Raw genomic sequence first — 19804 nt, 5'->3', positions numbered from 1 at the left:
ATATTTCCGAAGGTGGGGTAATGAATAGCAAGGGGTAATAACATCCTGGTGTCTTCATTCTCCATATTCTAATAATATCGAGCTCTAGCTTCTAGGATTAGACACACCCTTTGCAATACAATGCTCAACTGTAAGATTAAATGCCCAAAGATAAATAAGTTTGTTCATTGACGTTGATATCACAATTTGCTGAGGCGCAGCGTTCTACGAGATATATAGTCCCCTTCCCAAGTGACCTTGTTTACCGTATAATGATCCTATGCGCCGAAGCAGTAATTTGAAGTGGATTATCGATCTTCAGGAAGGTTCATAAGTCCTCCTTACATACCCAATAGTGACTCCCACTTTGTCTTCAGTAGAATGATGCTCTACTGCCGGGGCAAATAAGTACTAACCTCCAGGCCATTATTAAACGGCAGCGTCATGTTAACAAATCCACTACTGGGATCGCGCATAAAGTCCAAAAGCTCCTTATACTTGTCCGCAGCGGCAATGGTATTGTCCGCCACAACAACGGCCCCGTATCTCATATGCGGCAGAATTAGCTTCAACGTGGGCAAAGCCATGGGAGTCCAAACTGCCAACAGCAATTAGCAATGTGAACTGAGCAGCGAAAGACAAAAAAACGAGAAGAGACATACTATCAAGAAGAAGCAAATCCACCGCCTCTATATCCCTTTTCAAAGTCTCACGGAGGTCTCCCTCCCGCAGGTCAATAACATTGGTAACAGCGTCCCCACATTGCGCCCAATGCTCGCGGGCCTTCGAGGCCTTCGTTGGCTCATTTTCAGTCGCTATGACACGACCTGTACCACCCGTTGCGGCTACATTGGCCGACACAGCGAGGGCTAGGTAGATGGTACTCACGCCGAAGGAAGTGCCAGCTTCGACAACAGTTTTGGCGTTGATGATGCGACAGAGCTGATAGAGGTATTGAGATTTGTCTTCATCGAGGGCGATGAACTTGTCACGCATTACGTCGTCGAAGGTTTGGCTTTCAAAGTCGGCATCTGTGATGGCGGATTCCTGGGTCGTGGATTGTTTGTGGAGGGTGGTGAGGAGGTTGCGGATGTGTGGCGCGACGCCTTCGAGAGGACTCGGTGAGGACATTGTACTACCGATTTGTTCTCAATGGGATGATTATGAGGCAAAGTAGAACTCTTTCTTTTGGAAGTGATGGTGAGAATCAATTGGGGATCGAGTGGCTTTTAAGGTTACGTGGTTCGGAAAGACGGCGCTAAAGCTTGCATTATCTGATGATGTTTCCCCGCTCATGCCCACGGTATGAGTCAAGGATAGTCTTTGGAGGCTAGTGATTAGATGGTTTTTAACCGATACGTCCACACAGCGTCGCGCTAGTCCCCGTTTAGGATTTTGACTGATATATGAAATATTTTAAGACAAGGATCCCAAAGAGTCACATGGACCTATAAGTCGGATTAAATTGAAATCATAACGACAACTTGCTGGCATTGAATACTCCTGAGAAAGATAACAGCTCGTTTAAAAGGATCCGGCCTATGAACACGAAGCAAATCGGTCCCCGGCATTGAAGTAAAATCAAACCACTAATAGACGGGACACACTCTGGTAGTACCGTCAAACGCATTGAAACAAGAGCCGAGTAGGTTCTGGTCACATGTTCGCAAGGCATACAGTTTCGTTAGAGTAATTTGTAGGAGTCCCATGAGCATCAGAAATCAATGGGTTTCCATGACTGGAAAATGCTCTCGACCATCTTCTGTACCTTCTCAAGACCCATACACGAGCATGCCCCGCTCTCAAGGTGATTAAACAGCGCAGCTAGGGTGGTAAACTCCTTAACGCACTTATCGTTCGAGTTCGGGCAATGATACACAGTTTGCTTATGGAAAGGAGAGCTAAGATGTGAACCCAGGGCCGTGGCAGAGCCAAACTCCAGATGACATAGGTAGCATTCCCAGAACGATCCGTTGAAAGCATTGGTCGTTTTAGAGTTCTGAGAACTGTCTTCTTTATGCCAGTCGATCTGCTTGTTCGTGATGACCCCTTGCGAGTCTCTCTCGTGAACTATGCGGAGAATGGTTTCTCGGCTCAGTATGTCGGCGTCAGGACAGGAGCCTTGTTCAAGGTGGTGGATAAGGCCGCTGGCAGATGTGTAGTCGAGCTTGCAAAACGGACAGACGACATCTGCCTGATGAATCTTCGAGTTGACGAGGTGCTATACATGTATATGTCAGCGCTGCGGTCCATGTTCCAAAGACCCAGATGCGATCAGGTGGAAGGCTGTTACCATCTGGAGACTGTGTTCACTCTGAAACCGTCTTCCACAGGGACGACAATAATTCTTAAAGTGAGACATAGCAGTCATGTGTAGGTTCGCAATGAGCTTGTTAGGAAACGTCATGTTACACGTCTCACATGGAACTCTAGGTGACCAGTGTCCCACCGCAGTCATATGTTGATCAGCAGCGCTCTGAGAGAAAAACTCTCGAGAGCAGGTCTGGCAGTCATACCGTGGTGCCCAGTGATCTGTGTCGTCCATGTGCTGGTCGCAAGCGCTCCAGGTACCAAAGGTGCGACGGCATGTCTCGCATTCAGGGCGATGCACTTTGTCATCCATGTGTTTCTCATAGGTAGCTTGGTCCTCAAAGCTGGCACCACACGTCTCACACTTATACATTTTGACCGTGGATGATGAGAAGAGAATGAGTTGATGAGAACATGGAGATGGAAGTATTGAAAGGATGGATGTATGTGTTATTGTCACTTCAGGTGATACTGCCATGTTTGCTTGGTTTGACCATTCACTGGCTCCATTGAGCAGCAATCTGCTGATTGTTAGAAAGAGTTTACTTCACCTGATCATGTGGTGCTGGAATCTTGACCTTCACTTCTCCGGTTACTCGGGATGTGCCATAGTGGTAACGCGCTGTGGTTCTACCATGCTTTAGGACAGTGTCAAGATTTTCGTGGCGCACACAAGGAAGAAACAGAGATATAGTGACGAGTGTGCCGTTATTGATGACTGTGAGAATACTTAACAACCCAAAGATCAGCCACTGACTGCAAGTATACGACAGAAGGAGCTAAGGCTCAATAATTGCAATATTCAATCAGGTTTCACAATTGAAAGTCTTCGATTTATAGTCTTGATCTGATTCCCAAGCACGGCCGACCTGGTGAATTGTCCATGGGGAAAATAAATGTACACAGTAGTTGCTGGCAGTATCCGTTTACTATGCAGTCGGATCTGTGAACAAACGACCAGTCACCTTTCCTTGCGCCAATCGCTCAAGTCCCTGCGGGATGCTGTCGAAAGAAATCTCCTCTAAAATGGGAGAAAGACGACCGTCGGCGATGTGTCTCAAGACCTCCTTTAATTCTTCCAGGCTCGAGCCAATCGACCCCTGCAAAGTAATGTTCCTGGTAATCACTGAATGCGTATCCAAATTCATCTGCTTCGCAGCCAGGCCGACCACTACCACGTGACCGCATGGCTTGACGGCGTTCACTGCTGCCGCAGTCGTTATGCCAGCACCGGCAAAGTCAACCACTGTATCAAACACGATATCCTCGAATTTATCAAGTCCGCTGGCGCACCCGATGGCCCCCAGCTCCAGAGCAAGAGGGAATTTGGTCTCATCAATATCCACTGCATATATCCGAGCTCCGTGAATAGCAGCAATCTGAATGGCAGAGAGACCCAGCCCGCCCAGCCCCACAATAGCCACCCTGCTATTGGGACTGACATGGCCTTCCGTGATCACGGCGTGATAGGCGGTCGCGATCGAATCGTTCGCAACAGCGGCTTGTGCGAAAGAAACACCGGGCGGAATCCGAACGAGATTCTCTACCCAGGCCATGGCCTGCTCTGCATAACCGCCATCATAGCCGAGCCCAATGGCTTTGATGAAGCTGTCCTGAGCCACGGGATGCGTGGGGATTCCCACCACGACCTTGTCACCAACTTCATAATCTGAGACTCCTGGACCGAGTTCTATGATCGTCCCGGCCACTTCATGACCTAATACTATAGGTCGCTTCATGATCATGTTGTATTGATCGTCTTGGAGGATGAAGCAGTCGGAGTGACACAGACCAGCTGCTTTGATCTGTATGATCACTTGGCCGTGCGCTGGTTGGGGACGTGATACGGTTCTCAACTGGAGACCGCTCTGCACGTCGTCGAATTGGAATGCTTTCATGGTTGACATTTTGGATTTTTGTTCTGTGCGAGTTGTACTGTTCTTGTTCTCCGTCTCCGTATTGCAGGTTTGTTCATTATCCTGACGCATTGAACTATTTATTTTGATGGAAGGGAGGATATTTAAGGCGCCAGACAGCATCTGGGGTGAATGTTTGAAGAACAATGAACTGCGGCCGAAGAACAATAGGCCCCACACCTAAATTGCATATTGTGTTGGCGGAGATAAACCAGCGGCTGGATCATACTTATTGAACAAAGAAGTGGAAGCCGGGGTAAGAAAACCGACAGCCGACCATTGTCATGCGCGCTATATAGAACATTCACTCATATAATGCAGAAGAGAGGACGATGTCGACCAGGCAACCCAAGAGTCTCCGGCTACGGCAGCCTAAATCTCCAAACCGCCAAAAACAACGCTAAAAAGACAGCAAAGGAATCTGTCCGTGCACCGCACCCAGAAGATCTACATCGAGTATATTTGCGTAGGGTTGAGCACACCAACGAGGTGTTTGACACGCTATTGTCCGTACTATGACAACCGGCCCTTGGCTAGCGTGTTCGTCATGTGGATGGAGATGGATCGCGCCTTGGGCCTCCGATGAAGCCGCCCGATTAGAATCCCACGAGAAAGATAACATAGGAAGAATGGAAACTACTAGAGGGCGTAGTGCGTCAAGATGGATTCGAAGGAAAGCAGTATGACATGATGATTAACATTGTTACGCATCGACCACGCGACCTCAGGTGAGTTGATAGTATGTGAGCACCCAATAACGACACGGACAGTGCTAACGTTGAGTAATAGGTTTCGCAGCACGGGCGGCGAAATTGATTTAATACATCTAACGCAGGTACTGGCGGCTTTGATTATTTCAGTCGATCCAAATCTAGAATCTTTGGCCTTTCCAAATATACACGATGAGTTTGAATCACCAATTGATGCTACTTTATGCTGCAAGCGTTCTTGGAACGAACGAATGTCAATCCGACGAAGATACCGTGTCTTCAAAACCTACGCGGAGTGCGCTGTATCAGTGATAAACATCCTACTTTGATTGACAAAGGATTCTACGAGAACTATAACATTGTGGAGCATATGAAGCCGGTCGGTAACTTGCCGGCCGTGGAAGCCATAAGCATGGAAGCCATAGAGGATAGACGCGAGTGTATAGAGCTCGAACCATGATTGACCAACTCCAAAGAAACTGTACATCCAGAAGTCCACCTGCTCCATCGCAAAGCTGCCCGAAACTATCAAGTCATGCAGAAGGCTTCAAGAATTCAAATACCCGATCGGCGGACGCGGCACTGTCGATGGGCGTCACCTATGTTCTTAGAGCGGCCCCTGCTAGGTGCATTGCTCTACCATACCAATCAACTACAAGAACTTGAGGTCGATGCGGATGATGGATTAAATAATCAGCGAGCGGCGTACTGAGACATAGACGACGCATACACGGCCGGAGAGGATCCATTCGAGAAAGACTATACCGAGGGACGGCCTACGTCACTCCGAGACTTTACCGTTATGAAGCATCTCACAATCAGCGTCAAGCTGCGGGTGGCCCTTACTCGTGCTAGTATTGGCAATTCTGGGTCGGAGGACCCATCGTGGTCTTTAGTCGACATCCTCCCTCCAAACCTGGAATATCTGTGTATTTTAGGATACACAGTTGGGGCCAGTAGCCAGCATGATGCCCTGACCTTTCTCATGGAAAATCGGGACAGGCTACCATCATTGAAAGAGATTGCTGGTGTGGATGTGCATATACCGAACGCCAAGTCGGTTGAAGACCCTGACGAGGTGGAAGATTACTTGCAGCTCCGTTCAGTTTGAGTGAGCCTGGAGTTGGTTGGGTGTCAGACTTTAAGGATGACTTAGCCACTGTTCAGGTAAGGATGGGTTACTTAATGAGTTCTACCTTCAGTGGCCATTTAATATTCCGAAATGCCGTGTCTGTAAACTATAGAAGGCTGCATAATGTTATAATAACTGGATGTTTGCTTTTCGCAGTATGAAGCCATCCCCGACCTATGGGATAGTTGCTTTGTAAGTTAAAAGCAGAATTGCACGACCTGTCTGTGTGCCTTATGTAATTAATGAGTATGTGAAAAATGCTCTCCAGTCTTCGTATGACACCAGGCTTAGACTACATCCAGCCGGGCTGAGATGTGCATGTAGCTGTATTCAGCTTACTAGATATGTCACAGAGTAGAGTTAGTGCTGTTATTGAGAGTACCCCAAGGCACTATTCTACGCAAGGCCAAGAGCTTGGAGGGAGTAGGGTAGACAAAGCTCTGACGTCTAAAATCTCACCAACCTGTCGTAAAGGGGCTGTGAGGCAAACAATTCCGTTATGGCCCGGAGCTCAAAGCTTTGTCAGACAAAAGCAATAATGTCAAAAACCAATTGCCAGTAAACAGGGTTAAAAATACGTTTCCTAGTAGACGAATAGCTCGCCCCACATGACAAGTACGGACGGAACTGTTGCCTGAAGAAAGTAAGGCCGGTGCGATCATCGTTCCACGGAAAGTGTCCTGCAGTTCCTCCTACTAGTGGCAGACCATTTCGGCCCAGTTCTTTTCTAAACCAAAATTCACCTCTAGTCCATATGCAGCTCTTTCATGACATGACCAATGCGTCAGCACATATTCGCTTCGACAGGCTATGTTACGAGGATGGCTAGATAATGTCCTAATTTGCGACGACTAACACCGTGTATCAATTCTCGTTTACGCATTACACCCACAATGCCGTTGCCGCGCTGGCGTTTCCGGCGATTAGTCGTTCTAGCATCGGCCCTGGCTTTTGTTTTTATTTGTGCAGTCCAATGGTCCCATGCTGAAGCTCTCAGTGCTCTAAGTGCGGAGCGTGGAAGTCCCCTTCTTTCTAAATACGTACAGACTCAGTCGGGAAAAGGGGGAGGTGAGTGTGGTCGCACTATCGCAATCCCTGCTGTGTCACAATCGTGAATAACAAAAGTCGCAGCGTGGCATATTCCCGACGAATGGATTGAAGGTTCGACTTCTCGCCCCGAGACGATTGTCGAAGCAGCAAAGTTAGCCACACAAAGAGCAACGTTGTCATCCCAGAGGAAGATACCACACTCGGAGATCCCACTCATCGTACACCAAACATGGAAGAATACCCACTTTGAGGCATGGTCGCCTTTGATGCGCCAAAGCGCGACACGATGGCTCCAGGCCGTCGAGGAAAGTGAAATGGCCTACTTTCTGTGGGATGATGAGGGCGTCGCACAATTCGTCAAATCTTTCGAGCCTGAGCTGGAGGTCCAGTTTTACTCCCTCCCCAGCAACGTGGAAAGATCGGATGTGTTTCGCATTATAGTGGCGAAATGGATCGGTGGTATTGTGAGTATTCTAGTACCATTCCATAAGAAGCGATTCGACATATGCTAATTATTTTTCACTGTTGGTAGTACGGCGATATGGACACCGAACCACTTCGAAACCCCTCATCTTGGATTACGACAGATGATCTCCGAAACTGGGAAGACTCAGAGACAAATCAAACATACAAGGCAGCTGATCCGATACGGGCGATCGTGGGTCTAGAAGCAGACTGTCCACCAGAGAGCGATGCATACTGGCGCATGGGCTACGCCGAGCCTGTTCAGTTGACGCAGTGGTCACTTGCGGCGGCACCAGGACATCCCATCTTCCAGACGTTTCTCGATCGTCTCTCGGCAAATCTTAGGAACACAACATTTAGAAGGAGCAGCCGGATACATGGTACAGAGGATCAGGCAGCGTTGAACAGGATAGATCCCCTCCTCCTGACGGGACCCGCTGCCTTTACAGAAGCCGTAAAAGGATGGCTGGAAACAACTACCGGATTGCGATGGAATGCCCTATCCGGATTGACGGATGGAGGGCAAAGTAAGGTTGTCGGAGATGTCTTGGTGCTCCCAATTACTGGGTTTAGGTATGTTGTGACTTCTCTACCTTGGTTTATGTTTTGTGCTAATAGGGGTAGTCCGGGAAGAGGCATGTATGGAAATATGGGATCGAAATCCGTCGACGATCCTTCCGCACGACTGTTCCATCATGCGCAGGGATCGTGGAGAAAAACTGACTTTGTGGTCGAAGTCGGAAAATTTTGTCGCACGGTGTTTGGCCTATGCAGGGACTGGCCAAAAGTATCATATGTTCGAGAGTGACAGTGCTCTACGTATAACCTTTCTACTAATGTATATGATTCGTAATCTTCCAAAGTTTGTATCCCACCAGTATGTTTCAATCAACCGTTCAAGTGCATTTGAACTGGAGTCATGTACGCACCTTGGTCGCGCTATATGTTGGCGAGAGTTTTGAGTTGATCTAAAGGGATTCTTCCCGACTAGCGCCGGCGCCAATGAAGTCTATCACACGAGTCAATGCAATTAATTGTCAGGTGCTATTGAAATACTTTCTTTTTGAAGGTTGGACCAAATGTAGTGTGAAAGTTAAAATGTGAACAACGGGGCCAATCTCACATATACACGAATTGTTAGCTATGTTATTCTCTGACCTTGCAGTTTTGTGGTGTGCCTACCAGTCACGGTCAGGATGGAAATTCAAGGCGATCTAGGCCATTCCACACAATATCGGTATTTGTGGGGCGAATAATTACTAGGTGGGTGGATACTGAAGGCAACCGAGTACTTAGTTTCGCCACGATTATTCTGGACGAGTATTGGTGTTGGTGTACGTCAGGATGGCCCCTCTGTCTGGGGCTAAATCTGAGGCATTTTGGCCCTCGGAGGAATCTCAGCCAACGTGCTCGGAACCTTTCCTCTGCAAGGTAAGACTACCTTCCCAGCTAAAATAAGGGTTGCCTGATAGGCAGTCACATTAACTGAGCACGGATTGGTTAGAGAAGTTAAGCCTCTGCTAAGCCTTTGGTGGTGGGTCGCCAACCAAGCCCTAATCCAGCCTTACCCAGACTAACCACGGTTCCAGACCCCACTCGATGACCCTGAGTAATGTTGTTCGGAGACGGGACGGAGGCCGTGGACTCCGCCCGCGACACTGACTCTCTGGCCAGGGAGTCTAGGAGGGATACTCGAACAGCTCGACAGCTGCACTACTCGTTCGGGTAATATTGTTCACTATCATCATGCGTGTCCTCTGGTTCTTCAAGCGTCTCAGTCGAATGGTTAGAGGACAAAGCCTCAGGCGTCTGGCATTTCCGCTCACTCTCTTGATAGTAGCAGCTTCTCTTGGTCTCTATCTTCTGCTTGCATATTCCCTAGCAAATGATCCTCGGCTTGTTCCGATCGCATTCCAGGAAGCTAAAAGTATCCTTCTGGTGACCGCACATCCTGACGATGAGACACTCTTCTTTAGTCCGACTATTACCTATCGCCGGGATGACGCAAATGTAAAGCGCTCATTGTTGGTTATATCTTCGGGTCGGTAGATGTTAATCGAGAGAACCAATGAACGAAACATCTGATATATGTCTAGGAAACTACGACGGACTGGGCGACAAGCGACAAAGTGAGCTTCACAGTAGCTGTGAGAAACTCGGGATCTCCGAGGACCGATGCGTTGTTCTAGATATTGCGGAACTCCAAGACAATCCCAAGCAATGGTGGGACGGGGATATGGTCAAGGATCTCGTTTCTTCTTATAAAGAAAAATGGCATGTTGACTTGGTATGAATTCCTACTGGTGAAATACACGTCGTCGCCATGTCGCTGACTCTACCCTGCAGATAGTCACTTTTGACCACGGCGGTATATCCGGCCATATAAACCATCGATCTGTGAGCGCCGGTGTGCGGTATGTTCTCATTAGCTCTGCATCCAAACGCACTATGCTCATGCTGTGTCTAGTAAATATATCCAATCCACACCAGATGCGCCCGCCGCATACATGCTCCAGAGTACACCACTTCTACGAAAATACTCCTCCCTCCTCGACCTAATCCCCACTTCCATCCCATTCGCCTGGCGCATACTGAAAGCCCTCCTCACCACGCCACTCGGTAAAAAAGTCGAGCATAACACGGTACACGACGTCGTTCCGTTGGTTGCATACAATAATAAAGCGCTTATTGTTAGCTCGTGGAAAGCATATCGGGTCTCACGAGCGGCATTCAGTCAGCACGATAGTCAGTATTCATGGGATCGTTCGCTATACCTGGTGGTCAGCCGATATATGTGGTTCAACACATTGGCAAAGATAGCATAGATATTTGCTAGGATCGCACAGGAGCTAACGACGAGATGAAACCACATAGTTTAAATTGTATATACGCTAAGAGAATATCACAAAGCAGAATATTATAGTTTATACCAGCCCTCTGACCTGTTCCACTTAAGCTATCTTTGTCATCCACTTGATCGCAAATGATGGTAAGCGACGTTCTTCATCGTCTGCCTTTGGCGCACGCCTCCGACTGATACAGAGCAGTATAATTAACGCTGTACTGCCCAATACAAGGACAAGCCCGGCGAATAATATCCGCTGATCGAGATCTTTGAAGAACTGGATCAATCGCGCATCATGACCGTGCCAGGAAGAAGACCCGAAATGTCGGAAGAGTGGTGTATTCACTACCCCATTGAGCATGTGCATCTTCGGCTGTTCAGGCGGCCCTGCCAGAATGCGGAGGTTTGTGCGATTGGATTGTAGAGTGAATATGGTCCTAAGGAAGCAAAGTCAGCTCAGGTGCTTGGTTCGCTATTTGGGTATTCTGAGTTCGGTAACAGTACTTACGACGCGTAGTGACAACCTGTACTGAACATTACAGTCGCATAGGGTAACAGTGGCCAGACTTGGTTGTATACCGGGAGGTTCTCAACGAGTGCATGGACAAAGGGGTTGTTGGGCGCTGCCAGCATCATGCCGATTGAGAACCCAGCGGGATGCGCAGCTGGCGCTACGAACTCGAATCGACGCAACGGCTCCAGCGATCGCTTGCACGCCAGATCAAAGTCTAGAATGGCACCTATGGATAGTCGTGGTCAATGGATGAATGGGTGATCGCGCAAGGGGTTCCGGGGGTATACCTCCATATTTCTGAAGAATCATGTAGCGCAATGCATCCACGCGTTGTACATTGAATGGGTAGCTGGTCCACATGTCATACAGATGAGGATAGTTGTCTCGAACGAAGCTATCTGCATTATCGTCCGTCCAAAGATGGGCCTCCCAGAATTCATGGTGTTTGAGACACTCGGCTCTGGCATCCAACCAATTTTTCGGAGGTGAGCTCGCCCCTAGGTGGATATGGTGTATCCTTCTTGGTATGTATGGTCGTATGCCTGTGGCATATGTGGAGTAGTTTGCATCGTAGTCAGCGAATGTGACGTCAAAGTCGTCGTGTTGTTGGGATATGATCGCGTCCGCTGAAGATGCTTTCCATACGAACGGTAGTCGCAGGAGGTAGTAAAGCCTGAGCAGTGAAGACGACGACAGCCATAGTAGGACCAATGCTAGAGTTCCCACCACGATCAATCTTGCCCTAGTACAAATCATCCTGTTTCGGAGCTGCCTGCGCCAATCAATGCCTTGGTGTGAAAGAGGGGTGTTTTATTAGTTCGAGATTCATTGTGCTCTTGAACAGTGGTGTTAATACATGGCTGTCCCAGGTGAGATCGAGTACACCCTTGATTCAACTAGTCTGATCATCGTGGCATTGGCGGCTGGCAGCATTAATATGAGACGCAGTGACCATTGAGTAATCAAAATCCGGTTGGGAAAAATGCACCCTCTGCATGGGAGCCTACACGGTTCGGGACTGGGATACTGGTTCTTCTATCCCTTGGACTCAGCTCCACTTTCTCACCCTACTGAGATCATATTATAGGGGCTACAGGTTAGTCGTTCAATGTTTGGTCACGGTAACCTGACCTCGAAATGAGTTGGGAATGGAGTCAACGCGCTACATTTACCTACTACGTACTAGTCGCAGTACTAGAATTAATTTTGAAAAAAATCATTTTTTCTGCCCCGTCTCATGAATGGCATACTACAAGCCAACTACTCCTTCCGGCCCGTCGATCCCAAAATAGAATGATGACATCGTCAGCTAATAGGCCACCCAGTTCCCATAGGAATAGCCAAGACAGAAGAACGCTTAAGCGAACCAAGCAGATCCCGTCCCAACTTCGCATAACAGAGCCTGTTGACTTTGTGGTTGCTACTGCGCCGTAACCCAGTCGGAACTCAGCAGCGTCTTAATTAGGGTTGGAGCCATACTGTGAGAATATGGCTGCCTAAAAGATCGGGAAGAAAATCTCTGTCTATTCGATGTAGGGAGGAGGAACCCTCGGACCCCGAGCCCCACCGTACCAACTTAGTCTGCCCGTATGGAAAGCTTAGCTTAGTCTAATTTCCAACAATGCTTTCTTCGAGACTGATTGTTGCCTGGACGCACAATGCCATCGGGCGAGCGCTAATTACCCCAATATAGAGTAAATCGTCGGTGGGCTAGGCTCGGCCTACTGGAAATGCTTCTCCCGCTGACTCAGCCAGAACATTGACTGCTATGAGAAATTTATCGTTAGGTTGAAGCCCTGTCAAGGGTCCAAGCACTAACACCATTTCAAGTTTAGCTAGATGAATGCCCTAGTTGTGATCAGCGCAAATGTCCCTTAAGTATGAGACTGACGTGCTGAGGGGCATGGCTTACCTCAGTTAGTGCTTAAGGACCTTCTCATGCCTCTGGAAAACCCTTGTCATTGCTTTTTTCACGTAAGCACTAGAGCACGAACACAACCCTGCCCTCTAATTTAAGTAATCGAATACACACTGAAACGCTCTCGACCCCTTTTTGACCCTGGGCCCTGGCTAGACTATGACTGTTCCTATTTTAGTGCAATAATAGCCAAATTATGTGGCTTTGCGTGGACAGTTTAGAATGAAGTATATCTGTAACCCAATAATGTAGGGTGAGATGGCTGCCCAGTGTCATCCTTCAAGGCTCCCACTGGCTATAACTTTCGGGTATGAGATAGGCGAAGATTGCGAACGTGATGGAATGAAAATAGAAGCCAAGCTTAGAAGAGCGTGGGGGTGCGGAATCAAGTTCACTTGGCCTCACTCCTGTCCCTACCCCAAAATACCTAGATCTAGAACGAGGGTCGAATGTATCCATACTGTCATACTGTGTACTATAGATCTTTAATTTCATCAACTTCTGTATACACAAGTTTTTCTGTATAGTGAAGTCTAGAGCGTCTCGACTTACTGCATAACTGTTGTACCACCGCAACGCAGTTCTCAATGGATGCAACATCGACACCACAATCAACTCACCGTTGTCTTTTGTCATATCTTAGTGTTTCACATACACAGACTCCTTGGTGATTTGCTTCAGAGGATAAGATAATAAGTGCAATGTCCATGTGACATGCGATCATTGCGATAACGGATTGTCTTGTTGGGCTATCAGGTTCTGCAAAAAGGGGATTTTAGGACATGGCTTTCAAAATGGGCACTATTACAGTAACGCTCGTGGAATTCTCCGTATTAGCTTTTAGGTGCTGCGCCTGGACACAGATTACCCCGCAATAGAGTCAGCCTGGACATAATACAACTCTCAGAATTCTGCATACTAACCTGTGCAGCCTCGATCCAACAATGAGCATACAGACCATTGCCTTAGCAGGGCGGCAAACAAATATACTTAGGGAATCGAAAGCCTACGGGTGACGTGTAGGAGGAAACGTCACAGTATAGGAAACACTGTTGCCTGAAATGACAATGCCGGCTGGCCTTTTCGCTACATATCGAATCACTTGTCAGCCTAATCTCGCTGTCTAACACCGTTCTTTGTGTATCTATATTTAGCGGTGGTAGAAACGCACCGTAGACACATCCCAGGTCATATAGAGAATTAGTTCTGGCTTCACTGCTGCTGGAACGCCAGGCTGTGGGAACGCCTCACTCGCGGAACCCATCGTGAAAGGAAATACCTTGTGCCGCATATCAGATACATCGTAAATTACATCCAAATGCCGCCGTTGCCATTGATAGAAGGCGTTTAAGGTACCCAGAATAAACAAAAACCTTTGGTCGGACCTGGTATTTTGCAATAGCTGTTGAACACTGATATCCAAATACTGTGATCGTACCCCGTTCAATCATCAGGACTGATCCTTGATCTCAAAAGCGGTTTGAAGAAATACTAGATTTCTGTACTTCCATCTTAAACCAATTCCCAGTGGGGTCAACTACCTCATCTGCCTGCCAATGACTTACTCAAAGATTACTTTTCGCTCGCGAAAGAGGTATCCAGAAACCACCCTAATCAACTATTCGTTTCAGAAGTGATTTAGCAAGCTCGTTGAAAGTCAAGTTGTATCCACCCAAGGCTCTATTATCCTATTCTGCATTATGTGGAAGTCTCCATTGATTGAATCAAGTAGGGATGATCTACAACCTTCCTGGGTGGTGTTTCAGGGAGCCACAGTTAAAGCTTAGAATTCTGGAATCATGAACTACGCAGACCAGTAGCCTCTCGCAATGGAAAAGCACGACAGAGGATCAAATGCCGAAAATGAAGTAGAGATCTTGGGGAGTCTTACGCACTCTATGGAGATAGAGTTCAAATTGTGAATGCAAGGGCTACCTTCACTTCTAACATTGTTGATGCTTTGGTGCCTCCTATGCTCTTACAGGAGGGCCACCATGCCAAGCCTGGATCACTACATGCTTTTGTTTTTGCTTCATCCAGGCAGCAACATTTTCTATGCCGATAGCAGAGAAAAAGAGCTCACCGCGGAGATATAGCCTATGCCAGGTACGAAACACGAAAGCCAGCCGCAGCCACGCGGGAAAGGGGGCCTATCATGACCGGCGGATTAGGGTAGCCCACTACTCACCCACGGTTACATGGGGTCAAGATGTTCCAGAAATGACAACAGGCAGCATGTTTCAACTGTAATGTGAGGCTACCGAGTTGTAGCTAGTAATATGTGACCCTCTGCTTGAATTGATGATAGGAGGCAACGTGGAACAATTTCCTAACCGAGTTACTGTAATCGGCTGCAGAGTGATTCACTTCCTTATCTCGAAATTCCTAACCACTAGAGTTTGTCACACTGCTTGAGGGACAGGAAGAATGGTAGACGTGCTGTGGCGCGAAGCGACGGAATGTCGGAAAGTATTCCGGGCCGTAGGACTAAACATCAAGGAATCCTGGACCGCTTGAATGTCCTTGACGATACGAGACTATGAGCTACAGACTGCTAAGTCTGTGTATGCTGATATTCATCAGTGAATCAACGAGATAGCGAAGTAGAGCTGATTCAGTCACATAGGACCTAGTCAACATTGTCGATTCATTAACGTCAAAAGGGCTCGCATATGTAAGCAACTAAATGCCCCGCATACGGTATACATAATGATTCCTACGCTGCAGCCTGGATCTTAACTAAAATTCTCTGGGGACACAAGTGATAGGTAACGATTACCCGCCGGGCGTTAGCCTTTTTCTTTTCTTTTTTTTTGTTTTTTTTTTTTTTTTTTTTTGGCATGAGCCCTATGCCTGTTTGGGAATTGGATATTGGTTTCCATTCTGATCAACAATGCACATTGGATGGCAGCCTGCAAGACTGTTGCGCGTTAATTTTCCACCCTCGTTGTTCCGAATTCGGAAAGTCGGCGTACTGGGAGCCTTTCTGTGGTCCGCTGCCCACATTTAAGAAGAAACCATGGCGCTCTCAAGAATATTGCGTCATGCACCTGGGAGCTTGGTATACTACTCTATTTCTAGTGTTTAGAATACGGCTGCCTACTTGCATTGCTGCACGATGAGCTCCCACCTCGTAAACGGTGTATGGGTTATGCCCGTACTGCGGTGCAGAAGTGGTTAATTTCATATCACCTTTTATGGGGGAGGGGCATAGTAGGAGTGAAATAGTCATCGTCAGGAAAATTATATTTGAAAAAGAAATAAACAAATAAGAAATACCCATACCAGAATCACAAAATATAAGCCAAGTCGAGTATTTACGACTTCTCTTCTGTACTTTCCCCTTCATTCTGAACAGCAGAACCTTCGGTTTCCGTTTCGCGCCTCTTCCCACAAGACCAGTAAGCAGCAGATCTGCGCACCATAATCCCAATAAGACAAATAGCACCACCCGCCACAACCCCAAGTAAGAATGGGAGAATAGCCGGATAAAAGACACGAAGGATATCCACTATATGGACCCTACTATGTTCATAACTGCTCGGTGGATAAGAATGTCTCTCGGAACAATGCTCCTGACAAGGCCGCGACTTAAACGCCGACGTGAATGACCCGTAACTCTTCCCGCCGAACCTCCGACCAGCATCAAGCCATTTGTGAAGCTGGGACTCGGACTCGGAGGTATCGCTCTGACCCGCATGCTTCATCGGAGGCTCTGGTTCCGAATGTGCTGGGTGTCTATGTCTCGGGGTGTGGTTGCCATGGCACTTCGAGGTTTCAGGAGTAGGATTTATCGTAATCATCGTGATTCGCAGCGCATCATGAGCATCACGGGAAAGACCGATGGAGATCATATTGATATCTGTTGGGTTTCCGGATTGGTCGAACAGGATGATATCCAGGCGGAACTGGTCGGTGATTGGGCCAGATTGGAATCGCTGGACGGGGAGTATGTTCATCCCGTACCGCAGAGTGAGGATTTCTGGATCTGTCTTTTGGGATCTCGAATGTTTGGTGGCATTTAGGCGCATCGGAAGGCGAGCTGGTAGAATGATGTTTTTGTTCACCAGTAGCGAGTCGTTCTCGGTGGCAAAGGCCAATGACTGTAATGTTATTTTTGGTGTATGCTTTTATCGTTGGGAATACTTACGAAGTAGTCGTCTGATTTGGAGGTTCTATCAGGGTTGCTTCCACAGATTGACGAGGTGTGGCATGGAAGATGGATCTCATGGCCGGATGCAATTGGGAATGGCGAGCGAGATTCATCATGAGCTGATTCTGGTCTGGCATCGCCTGGCCTGGGTGGCGACGTAGCAACACAGCCGATGAGCCAGAGATGGGCCACAAAGAGGATTTGTAGACGCATATCGAGGAGCAATCGATTGGTATCTCTCAGCTGGTGTAGTGATAATAGTCGTAGTAATCACTTTCTCGATAGTTGGGCTGATATGGACGAACTTAGCGTCGCATTGATGGCATGTGCATAGCTAAGGTCTAAGATCCAATCGCAAATGATAGACATAGAACACCATGGCTCACCAAGTAGTAGCAGTCATGTACGCTACATATGCACAGATGGTTTGATACGCACAGACGCGCCAAATATGGGGTGAAGAAACTTCTAACCGTGGTAGACTGTGACCGGTATCATCAATGACCGAAGTGGGACCATGCCCGTCAGATACTGGTGCGACAGTTACTCTGCTGCCTACATGAATGATGCTCGGGAATCCCCACATAACACGGGATTGTCGTCCGTTTGGCCAATTCGGGGCACGGGGTCCTCGGGTTCCGTTGCTCAAGATACTATCTACTCACTTACCGTAAGACACACAAAGGCACACTTGGAGAGTATTCTTAGATACCCTTGTAGTTTATGATACTATTAGTGATGTTCCTTGTTTAACTTTAATATTCTCTGTTTCAACTTCAAGTACAGAATTATACTTGAATACTACTCCCTTTACAGTGCAGTTCTGGGATGACCGAAGCCACTGAGATGACCACAATACTTGTGGGTCATGCTTAGAATAAACAAGCTTTAACCAGGACTGTACAGTCCCTTTCTCAGCTGGTGAAGAATTTATTGCATGGTTGAATGAGTCTTGACAGGCAACCATATTTTCTATTTCGGAACTTGGGATGATGACGATCCTCTAGATGCATGTAGTGTCCGAAGTGAACTCTAACCACATATATCACAAGGCTTGTGAGGAATCCACTGGGACTAGATGCAAGGGATACTCGTTGAGTTAGAGGCCACTCGAATGGTCATAGGACTTAGCTGATATAAAATAGATGATATATTTGTCCGAAAAGTAAAGATCGTCAAGCCGATCGCTATTCTATCTGGTAATGCTGTCCCTCGGTACTAGAACGATCTCGAAAAGAATGAAGAGAATGGAACTCTCGCGTGTTAGACTTCTCATCCCTCAGAGTCTCCAGACGTTCGATTTCCTTTTTCAGCTCTTCGATATCATGCTCGATTTCGTGACGAGGAGCCACCCAGTACTTCAATTTGTAGATTCCAGCAGAGATACTCAACAGCGCAATGGACACCAGAGGTGACCACTGGCCAACCTGCTGTGGTGTCTCCTGGGACGGCCCATCGTGATAGATATAGTATTCAATCCAACACACGAACGCAATAACGGTGAGTGGACTGATCACAATGCTGAATAGTACTGCGCAGATAATGATGACATCAAAGGCTACCTTGGCCCACAAGCCTATCACACGTAGGGTGAAAAATCGCGATACCCGTTTCCAAAATGGGAATTTCGTCCGTGTCTTCTCCGCCATGCTTTCTCGGCTATCTCTTGATGTATGAATGGCGGCGTAAAAGTCATCTTTCAAGCCCCTGATGATGTTCTTTCTCTCCTTCCAGATCTCCCATACTCGCGATGAAGGGACCCGAGAATGGTACGGCAATACCCTGACCAGCATCAACAGAACATTCAGCACCATGCTGAGGGCGACCAGACTATAGATGTACCGCTGAGAGTAAATGACTTTGCCCCAGAATTTATGACGCCTCGTAAATCGATTGTCTCCCGCTGCTACAGAAGCCTGTAAAGAGGTTTGCTGACGTAGCACCTGGGTGGTGTTGAAGCACGGATAGAAGCAAACATCATTCAACTGAAGCAGCAAGGTGTCATTCCTAAAGATGTCCCACACACTATTATTCCATGATGATGTAAACTGCCATGATTCCCAACCATCGCTTGATATAGGTGTTATCGGAGGTAGCTGTGGCAAGCAGAAGCCGTATTGAATTGGGGTCTTCTTAAGCCTGGGCCAGTAGACCAAGGAGCATATCGATCCCGCGAACATAAGAATGTTCCAGAGCGTGAATATAATGGAGCTGATCCGTTCTTTAGCAAATATGCGGGACCAGCATTGCAGCGGTAAGAACACGAGATATGCAGTCACTACGATAGAAAGCACGGCGTCTGCGTCGAGCTCTATGGCTGCAGGGCTGATATCAATTTCGTTGGTGTCAGTGACCAGGGCGGGAAAGTCATCCCACAAGCTGGTATTGTCCGGAATCCAGGGGATAGAGACCTTTTCTGGGGCGCGATGGTTTGCAGAACTGGAGACCAGAATGAACGCTTGAATCGCAGCTGTCCCGGCATATGTAGCTGCTGCACCGAGAAAAACATCCGCCAGCCAGCCGGTCCAGCGGGTGACACATACTGCCAGGAGCAAAGCGTAGAAGAGGTATCGTGGACACGAGTCATAGCTCGTGCTAATAGGGTAGGTACAGAGAACCTCTTCGACAACGAAGAGTGGCGATCGGTCTGTCGCGTTCATCTTTGCTGATGATCTTTCGACGGCTATATCATGCCTGCTTCTTCTTTTCTTCTTATCTCTTTTTATCTTTAGAGCTCTAGTTCTTTTCCTAGGTGACGGTCCGTGGTCATATGAGCAGACTCAGGGGGATTATCGTCAGCTATTGAAATAAT

At 47.6% G+C, this 19804-nt stretch overlaps 10 protein-coding genes across 10 annotated transcripts; 4 read left to right on the top strand and 6 right to left on the bottom strand.

Annotated features, from left to right (window-relative positions):
- Window positions 1-368: 368 nt before the first annotated feature.
- F9C07_12671 (S-adenosyl-L-methionine-dependent methyltransferase) lies at window positions 369-1110 on the bottom strand (the record flags this gene model as incomplete). Its single annotated transcript, XM_041295380.1, has 2 exons — window positions 369-577; window positions 642-1110. The coding sequence occupies 2 exons, from the start codon at window positions 1108-1110 to the stop codon at window positions 369-371; spliced, it is 678 nt and encodes a 225-aa protein (XP_041151299.1).
- A 583-nt stretch (window positions 1111-1693) lies between these two features.
- Window positions 1694-2662, bottom strand: F9C07_12670 (putative zinc finger protein; the record flags this gene model as incomplete). The annotated part of the gene is made up of 2 exons (XM_071507878.1): window positions 1694-2200; window positions 2273-2662. 2 exons carry the CDS (start codon window positions 2660-2662, stop codon window positions 1694-1696), a joined length of 897 nt encoding a protein of 298 aa, XP_071367342.1.
- A 478-nt stretch (window positions 2663-3140) lies between these two features.
- On the bottom strand, window positions 3141-4485 carry F9C07_12669 (putative alcohol dehydrogenase). Its single transcript, XM_041287541.2, has one exon. It carries the CDS (start codon window positions 4326-4328, stop codon window positions 3219-3221), a length of 1110 nt encoding a protein of 369 aa, XP_041151301.2. The 5' UTR covers window positions 4329-4485; the 3' UTR covers window positions 3141-3218.
- A 1232-nt stretch (window positions 4486-5717) lies between these two features.
- On the top strand, window positions 5718-6026 carry F9C07_12668 (uncharacterized protein; the record flags this gene model as incomplete). The annotated part of the gene is made up of 1 exon (XM_071507877.1): window positions 5718-6026. One exon carries the CDS (start codon window positions 5718-5720, stop codon window positions 6024-6026), a length of 309 nt encoding a protein of 102 aa, XP_071367341.1.
- A 457-nt stretch (window positions 6027-6483) lies between these two features.
- F9C07_1935192 (uncharacterized protein) lies at window positions 6484-8680 on the top strand. The gene is made up of 4 exons (XM_071508506.1): window positions 6484-7115; window positions 7173-7561; window positions 7630-8135; window positions 8187-8680. The coding sequence occupies exons 1-4, from the start codon at window positions 6941-6943 to the stop codon at window positions 8368-8370; spliced, it is 1254 nt and encodes a 417-aa protein (XP_071367340.1). The 5' UTR covers window positions 6484-6940; the 3' UTR covers window positions 8371-8680.
- Window positions 8681-9308: 628 nt separating this feature from the next.
- F9C07_12666 (putative glycan biosynthesis protein) lies at window positions 9309-10387 on the top strand (the record flags this gene model as incomplete). Its single annotated transcript, XM_041295388.1, has 4 exons — window positions 9309-9603; window positions 9659-9849; window positions 9909-9976; window positions 10030-10387. The coding sequence occupies 4 exons, from the start codon at window positions 9309-9311 to the stop codon at window positions 10385-10387; spliced, it is 912 nt and encodes a 303-aa protein (XP_041151303.1).
- Window positions 10388-10513: 126 nt separating this feature from the next.
- F9C07_12665 (putative glycosyl transferase) lies at window positions 10514-11677 on the bottom strand (the record flags this gene model as incomplete). Its single annotated transcript, XM_041295382.1, has 3 exons — window positions 10514-10844; window positions 10916-11147; window positions 11209-11677. 3 exons carry the CDS (start codon window positions 11675-11677, stop codon window positions 10514-10516), a joined length of 1032 nt encoding a protein of 343 aa, XP_041151304.1.
- Window positions 11678-15614: 3937 nt separating this feature from the next.
- F9C07_2287304 (uncharacterized protein) lies at window positions 15615-17547 on the bottom strand. The gene is made up of 2 exons (XM_041287542.2): window positions 16990-17547; window positions 15615-16942 (listed from the first exon to the last, which is right to left on the bottom strand). The coding sequence occupies exons 1-2, from the start codon at window positions 17203-17205 to the stop codon at window positions 16157-16159; spliced, it is 1002 nt and encodes a 333-aa protein (XP_041151305.1). The 5' UTR covers window positions 17206-17547; the 3' UTR covers window positions 15615-16156.
- Window positions 17548-17551: 4 nt separating this feature from the next.
- On the top strand, window positions 17552-17868 carry F9C07_12663 (uncharacterized protein; the record flags this gene model as incomplete). The annotated part of the gene is made up of 2 exons (XM_071507876.1): window positions 17552-17662; window positions 17809-17868. 2 exons carry the CDS (start codon window positions 17552-17554, stop codon window positions 17866-17868), a joined length of 171 nt encoding a protein of 56 aa, XP_071367339.1.
- Window positions 17869-18179: 311 nt separating this feature from the next.
- Window positions 18180-19652, bottom strand: F9C07_12662 (uncharacterized protein; the record flags this gene model as incomplete). The annotated part of the gene is made up of 1 exon (XM_041287543.1): window positions 18180-19652. The coding sequence occupies one exon, from the start codon at window positions 19650-19652 to the stop codon at window positions 18180-18182; it is 1473 nt and encodes a 490-aa protein (XP_041151306.1).
- Between the last annotated feature and the right edge of the window lie 152 nt (window positions 19653-19804).

Source organism: Aspergillus flavus, chromosome 8 (genome assembly GCF_009017415.1).
Source record: "Aspergillus flavus chromosome 8, complete sequence".
In the NCBI taxonomy this organism is placed as follows: domain Eukaryota; kingdom Fungi; phylum Ascomycota; class Eurotiomycetes; order Eurotiales; family Aspergillaceae; genus Aspergillus; species Aspergillus flavus.
Note: the sequence above shows the minus strand (reverse complement) of the source record. Positions and strands in the feature narration are given on the sequence as shown.